The sequence below is a fragment of the Primulina tabacum genome, chromosome 4 (assembly GCF_025594145.1).
Source record: "Primulina tabacum isolate GXHZ01 chromosome 4, ASM2559414v2, whole genome shotgun sequence".
NCBI classification, from domain to species: Eukaryota; Viridiplantae; Streptophyta; class Magnoliopsida; order Lamiales; family Gesneriaceae; genus Primulina; species Primulina tabacum.
This window is the reverse complement of record NC_134553.1, coordinates 19,305,335-19,313,198: the sequence shown is the minus strand read 5'-3', so window position 1 is coordinate 19,313,198 and position 7,864 is coordinate 19,305,335. Positions and strand designations below refer to the sequence as shown.

General features: G+C 35.9%; 1 protein-coding gene across 3 annotated transcripts; it reads left to right on the top strand.

Annotated features, from left to right (window-relative positions):
- Positions 1-5,381: 5,381 nt before the first annotated feature.
- Positions 5,382-7,532, top strand: LOC142543170 (ATP-dependent DNA helicase pfh1-like). Of its 3 annotated transcripts, none has more exons than XM_075650253.1 (2): positions 5,382-5,502; positions 5,701-7,532. In XM_075650253.1, the coding sequence occupies exon 2, from the start codon at positions 5,814-5,816 to the stop codon at positions 7,341-7,343; it is 1,530 nt and encodes a 509-aa protein (XP_075506368.1). In that variant the 5' UTR covers positions 5,382-5,502; positions 5,701-5,813; the 3' UTR covers positions 7,344-7,532. The 3 variants fall into 3 exon arrangements, with proteins under 3 accessions (XP_075506368.1, XP_075506369.1, XP_075506367.1); XM_075650254.1 differs by having other exon boundaries at positions 5,398-5,502; positions 5,757-7,532; XM_075650252.1 differs by having other exon boundaries at positions 5,398-5,502; positions 5,629-7,532.
- The last annotated feature ends 332 nt before the right edge of the window (positions 7,533-7,864 follow it).

Sequence of the window (7,864 nt, the reverse complement as noted above, 5' to 3'; positions counted from 1 at the left end):
ACGTAAAAGCTTTGCTCAATAGAGCTCTGTCATATCATATCATAATTTTCTGGTAGAGATAATGTTTCTAAGCAAGTGGCCCGTAACATAACGTGAGCGCCTGATCAGACTAAACCACAGTATACTGGGCGGTAGAGATCACCACAGCCCTTGGACTGAATATCCGTACCCATACATAATCATAAACCGGTCGTAAGTCACCGGGTGGAGAGGTCCTCGATTGCGCCTACCGACTTCCAAACCCATAAACATAAGGTGGCCACAAGACATATCACATATATCTCAAAAATAAACATTTTATATTTTTATGCACGTAATATATTTATACTCTTGTTTTTATTTTTGTTTTTTTTTTTACCGGATGAGTTGGATCGCTCCCAGGCTTGCTGTGACTTAATTCTAATATGTGACACATGCAATAAATCTTATATTGACCAAAACTTGACAATCGAACCAAAAACGAGACGATTAGAACAAATAACTTGATTTTTAATCATGGCTTCGTACCAACCCAAACCAACATTAAACCAACGTTTAACCATGATTAAAAATACCCCTAACATTCTGGAAAATGTTCATGATGATAGCTGTACACGAAATTGGTGAATGGAATCCAAAAACATAAAACACTCTTTCGAGAGTCATTTTGGCACATTGCACCGTAAATTCTCGTACGACCTCTAAACTCAACCAAATCACGAACAGCCAAAAACATGACTTTTATAACTCATTAAGGTACTGTCCAGTCCAAGGCCATGGGCTAAAAGCCAACCAAGAACTCAAACAAGCACCAAAACCAAAACTAAAAGTTGCTGTCAAAATACAGCAGTAGCAGCTTGTGTGTTTGTGGTGTAAACTCTGAAATTTAATGACCATTGGCTTGAAACACCGACCAAGGACTCTTACCAACATCCTAAGTCATGTCTTGGACCATGGCTAAGGGCTAAAAGCCAACCACAACCCAAGCAACCGCCTAGGACAGTCACATCATACCAGCCGAGAGCATCCCTTGTGGTGGAGTGTTTTGTATTGAAATCTGTTACTGTCTTGTCTCGTTCCAAGGGTCATTTAATCGACCATGGCTCGATCTAGACATGATGGAGAGTTGTATGAACCATGGCTATGGGCTAGAAACCAACCACAATCCATCCAACACCCAAAAAACCGAAACCATACTCACACAAATCAGAAACTAAAGAAATTTTCGAGTGATGCTTGTGTTGCTGTTTTAAAAATCTGATGGAACAATGAACCAAGTTTTGAAAGGACACCTTGGCCACGTCCTAGACATTATAAGTGAGGGTTCTAACCATGGCTACAGTCCCTAGGACAGCCAAGATTCGAACACACACCTTAACCACTCAAATGGCCAAAACCGTGACTCATTTCTGCACCTAAGGGAAAGTTGCTGTCATTTCTTTGTTTGTGCGTGTATGGACTGAAACAAATGACCCAAAAACACTCTAACACATTCTAAATTATGCCTAGAAGTAGCCTTGGATGCCTGGAACCGAACAACATCCTGAAATCATCAAAACTCAGCAACCATGAATCACAAAAGCAACATGGCCGAGAGACCTGTACAGAATTTTCTTAACAAATTTACTTGCTGTCATTTTCGTGTTCTTTCTTGAATCCTGCTTATATAATGGTTTAAACATATCTATAGGACTTGATTGAAGAGCAAATAAACAATATACATGCCTGGAATTTGTTTTGACAAAAACAAATCAATACGACGAATACGAGCGGCGGAGTCGGAGTTGGTTTTCTTCCTTGTTTTTCAGCTGTTTTCTCTCGATTCTAGCTGATATTTTTCTGATTATTTTCGAAGGTAATGGTGTGTGATTGCTAGACAATAGAGATGAGTATTATAGGAGGTGATAAATAGGCATTGAAGTGCATTTAGTTGAGAGTTACAAGTGAAGGAATAGAATGAAATTTGAATTGTTTTTCCTCCTCTAGCTGTAGCTGTTCTTATTCTCTCATCCTTGCTGCTAATTCACGATTTCAGTAGTTTATTGTTTCTGAATATTTTCGAGTATATAGGATGTAGGAATGTTATGTAAGGGAGATGATGGTTACAAGAGGTGTTAAAGATGCCATAAAATGCATTAAGGTGGAAGGTTACAAGTGAAAGCTTTGAATAGCATTTGAATGCTTTCTCTCCTAGCTGCCGTTGCATGTCATTCGAATTCTTGCTACACATTCAAGCTCATTTCATAGTCTAATAGGTTGGGGGAAATTATATGAATTATAGTATTTGAATCTACTACCAATTAGTGAATTAAAATGGGAGAATGAATTCAACTTAATTAGCATTGAGGGTGACTTGGATGGATTTACTACACTTTTAAAATGTCTTGACCGAATTCCTAAAATTTTTGCATGGTATGTTATGGTTTAAATCTTGCATTTTAATTGTTTAAGGTTTTAAATACCCATTATACATTTTAATGAATTTACACATTAATTTATAATAAACTCTTGCATGGCATTATATGGTTTAAAATTTAAGTATTTAAATGCTATGTTTAATTTCTTGAATATATTATACCTAGATTAATTCATCCTCATTTGTTCACATATTTTAATTTAAGCTTTAATTAAATATTGAACCTAAAAGAATTTATTTAACAACTTAGCTCTAATTAATTTAATAAATCCTAGAACATTCTTTTTCTTTAAATTAAATTATTCCTTGACTTAATTTAAATTTAGTAATATTTTTCTTATTATTAATCTTATCTTCTAATCTCCAACTCTGGTCCGCCCTCGCGTATTTATCCTGAAAAGATAAAACTAACCATCTATTTTTAAAATAAATAATCATGATTTAAAATTATTTAAAATGACTTAAACACTTCATATATTTAATTAAAAATTTATTTTTAATTTAAATAGTAACAATTATGCATGGCTTATACGTAATCTGATTTTCAGGTTCTACATGAACAATCTTAACTTATGACCCAAAGTTTTCTCAAAAGCACGAGTCAAAGACGGATCGCTCACGAGTTGTGTATTTGTATTCACCTCATCTATTCTCATAAATGGAGTCTCTTCGTGTGTTCGCCTTGATGTCTCGCCATAATCTGAGACAATAATACATAAAATTTTGTCATTTTCCATACTAAAAATTAAAAATCATATAAATATCGATAAAACTTACCAACATTGCCACTCACTGGAGGCAATCTCCCAAACATATTCTTCAAACTCGATATATCAGTCTGCAAATATTTCAATAGATTCATGATCTCGGATTGGTCCTTTTGCATCGTCGCAACTTTATCATCCAAACTTGTCAAACGAATGTCATACATGTCTGCAAAAAATGTATCATCTCTATGCATAGATGTATGCATATCATTCAATGGAAGAGACGGTTGATTCATGTGTGAAGGACCACCAGATGGCCGAGAAGATTTTTAGACTTTATCTCGATATGATCTTGAGTATGTATATATAAATTGTCGAGGAATGTTCCTCAGTCTGTACACTCACTTCATCCTCTGCGTCGCCCAATAGATCTTTACTGCAGACTACTTTAATACCCTGGCTAATCAACTCCGTAATGCGATTGATTACCATATTATTGGAATCAACAAAGTAGCCAGTCAAATAATGCATAGACAATAGCTTCTTCGTACTGGGAATGAGGATCCCCAAAATATCTTATATTAATCATTAACATTAAACATGACAATTAGTTAACAATTAACAAAAAATGTATTAGATAATACAAAAAGTAAATAAAATGAATATATTTTTGCATTTACCTTGACTTATACATTTTTAAATGCTTTGTTCATGTCGTCCATGGAAGAGGAATGGTTCTTACTCCATTTCTTAGTCAATCAATGAGACACATCCGAGATATCGGTACATTGAGACCTTCTCGACGTCTAGCGAACACTTCAGCAATTGCTGGAAAATATTCAATGGCCAAAATATAGCACAAAAAATAAACACATTTATTAGTATTAGTATGATATAAAATAACAATGATATTTCATATAATGATCAATAATTAGTTACCTGTAAAGGATGAATAAATCTACTTATATAGAAGCTACCACATCCACTGAAATCTGGATCATTCCCACGGCGTGCTACCAAATTTTCAAAGCTTCTGAACTTAGTTTCAAGATCTGTTCTAAGTCCATAAAGTACTTCTTCGAAAGCTATTCTACCACAGGGATAGCTAATAAAACTATCAAAGTTATTAACTAATCTAATTCATTCTAAATCTATTGTATCATTTTTATTTTTTCTTTGTCTACCTAATACACCTGCCACGAACAAAAGACATGCCAATTTCAACTTTTCAATATATATCTCCCCGAGTCATTCTCGTACTCATCAATTCTATCTATGAAATTCCCTAAACCTATACAATCTCTTCCACCAAAATTTCTCTACCAAAATTCATCTTCCTCATGTATCACATGATAAAAGTTTGAACAATTTAGGCACGTTAACAAACAATACTCTAACAATGAAAACCGTAAAGGTCGTTTACGATATATCATCTAAAATTCATTTCATCCACTGTCATAAGTTTGTCTGCTCATCAAAAACCATAACAATTGATTCGAATTTTATAATCCTTAGCACATATAATTAAATTACCGGATTGTGTATGCTGAACCAAATAATCTATCTCTTTCTCATTCAAAAATGATACAATCTTCTTACAAATCTCAATGTATTTTGATCCTAAAGTTAACTTACATTCAAAGAATTGATTTTTTCCAAGTTTAGTGGGGAAGTAAATTTGCAAGAAAAAAACAAAAATGTTATTAGTTTTCAAAATCTAAAACTAAATAATGTTTGTTCATTTAAAAAATTGAGTCGAGGTGGGTCGAGCTTTTTGTTTTGGGTCGAGCTCACACTGAGCTCATCAGTGTGAAGAGCTCGACCCACGAGCTCTTCACACCAGCTCGGATCGAGCTTTTCACAGCTAGATCCAATCTCCTGGGTCTAGAACAATGGATTTCACACCTCAAAATAAAAAAATGAATTATTACCAATACATGATTCTCTCGCTGGATTTTTTGCAGACGAATAACTTGTAGACTCATTGTTAATTGTTAGCCAAAAACCAAAACAAAGGAATGCAAGGAGGGTTGAGAAAAAGAAGATGTTTTACAAAGATTGGGAAGGAATGAAGTGAAATGTGAATTGAGTTGAGTTGAATAAGATTTGATCGAGTAAGTTTTTTATTTAACTAATTATAAATTTTATTATATATCAAATTAAAATAAAAATTTAAATACACTAATAAAAAAATTTAATTTTTTAAACAAAATTTTTTTTAAATAAAAAGATAAATTATATTCACTGCCATGTTTTTAATAAAAATTTCCATCACTCCCATTTTCCTCATTTTCCCGTTTACTCATGTTCTCTCGTTTTCCCTATTCCTCTAGGTTAGAAACGGAAATCTTGCTGCTCCTGCTGTGGAACAGCAGCGGTCTAAGAAAAATCCGACATCTGGTAAGCGGATTTCTTTCTTCAATCCGTGTCCCGATGCTTTAATCTCTTTATTATGCTCTGTTTAAATTTCGCTGCATTGTTTCCTTCGAAAGTTCAAATCTTTTTTTTGGGATCGTTTCATTGTAGAATCATGGATTCGAGTGAAGTGTTAATGATTTTAGAAGTGAGAAACTTGTCATTTCCGTTTTCCTTTTACAGAATGTGGGTCTTGAGCTATTAAACCTCAGATTTTGGAGAGATTCTTGACTTTCCAGAAGTGCTTGTGCGTGGGCTCAGTGTGTGTTGTGTTGGTGCAAGGAAGAGAGTAGGATATGAAATTGCTCTCATTTTCTGTAGCAGCATGCCGATACTTTAATACTGAAGCTGCTCCTGCCAATAAGATATCCTTGGCTAAACCTTTCTTTTTCAAGAACAAGAAATTTTTTGGTAAAAATGATTCTAAAACTCCTAAAAGGTCTAGAATTAAGTGGACGGATGAGCAAAAGAAGGCGTTGGATGCTGTTTGTAATGGGCAGTCTGTCTTCATTACGGGTTCGGCTGGGACCGGGAAAACTTTTCTACTCCAGCATATAATTAAGAGACTCAAGAAATTACATGGCAAGTCTAAGGTTTATGTGACTGCTCCTACTGGTGTTGCTGCTTGTGCCCTGAATGGGCAAACTCTTCATTCATTTGCTGGGATTGGATTAGGTGAAGTTGATCGTGCAAGTTTGCTCGAGAGGGTTCTTTCGGATAAGAGGGCTTGCTACCGGTGGAAGAAGGCGAAGGCGTTGCTTATCGATGAGGCAAGCATGGTAGATGCTATACTTTTCGAAAATCTTGAACATGTTGCAAGGAGCATAAGGGTGGAAGCAAGTGAGGGTGACAACCGAAGTTGGGGTGGATTGCAGCTGATTGTTAGTGGGGACTTCTTTCAGTTACCACCCATTCTCACAAAAAAGAAGAAGGTAGCGAAGGAGTTTGCTTTTGAGGCTGATTGTTGGGATTCAAGTTTTGATTTGCAGATGGAACTTACAAAAGTTTTCAGGCAATCTGATGCTCTTCTTATCAAATTACTCCAGGGAATGAGAAAGGGGGAGATTGATGATGGTGATTTGAAGCTTTTGGAAGGGTGTTGCTCTGGATATGAGCCGGATCCTTCAGCAGTAAGAATCTTCCCAAGGATCGAAGACGTTGAGAAGGTGAACAAGATGAAAATGGAGAGCTTAGATCAGGAAGTTTATGTTTATAAAGCTGAAGATTTGGGTGAGAACCAATGGATCAGGCAACTTAAGAGTGGGATTGCACCCGATGAGCTTGAACTTTGTGTCGGTGCTAGGGTGATGCTAACTAAAAATATAAGTACTTGGTGTAATCTTGTGAATGGTGCAACAGGTACGGTTAAAGAATTCTACGCTGTTTCCGAGAAGCAATATCAATTGTCAGATATGTGCAGTCATGGCAGTTTGTTGCCCGTGGTAGAATTCGACTCTGGGACTGAGCTTGTTGTTGAGCCCGAGATATGGGTCGTTCTGGATGGGGACAAAATGGTTGCTGCACGAAGGCAGATCCCTCTCATACTTTCATGGGCTCTAAGCATACACAAGTGTCAAGGAATGACTCTTGAAAAACTTGATACCAATCTCTTGCGAGTCTTTGACTTTGGAATGGTCTATGTTGCGCTCTCCCGTGTGAAGAGCTTGGGGGGGCTTCATCTTTCTGGCCTAAATCCCAAGAAAATCAAGGCACATCCAAAGGTTTTGCAATTTTATCAAAAATTTTCTGGTGAGCAACAAGATGACAAGAAGGTTGCTGCTGGAAATGAGAATGATTGTGATTCTTCCTTCAAGAAAATTTCTTAACAATCAAATACAGTTAGTTCTCCATGCGGAACATGATATTTTTCAATCAAAGGGATGCATTACATTTACGTAGTTCTAGATTACCGCATATTTCTATATTTTTAGAGGAACAAAATCTTGGCTTCTGGATTTAATTGCACCCGCAGCTTCAAACCCTAGAGGGCGATTCTTAAATAAGTTCACAGTGAATTCAAACATCTTCAAATTCAGAAGTTCGGGAGGGAAGAACTGGAGGTCTTGCCGCAATTGGATTGGTACTCCATTGAGCCCACGTGGGCTTCAAGATTGAAAGAGATCACTTCTACTCAAATTTTTGCCAAAAAAATGGTTCCAGGTTAGATATAGCCAGTTGAAGTTAGCCGTACTGATGGCCATCATTAGCTTCATTTTAATCAGTTGTTAGAACTTTTCATATATATATATATATATATATATATATATATATTCCTTGCTTGATTATCCAAGTTAGTTCACGAATCATGGTTCATGTAATTGTTCTCTTTCATCTGCTTAAACCCAAC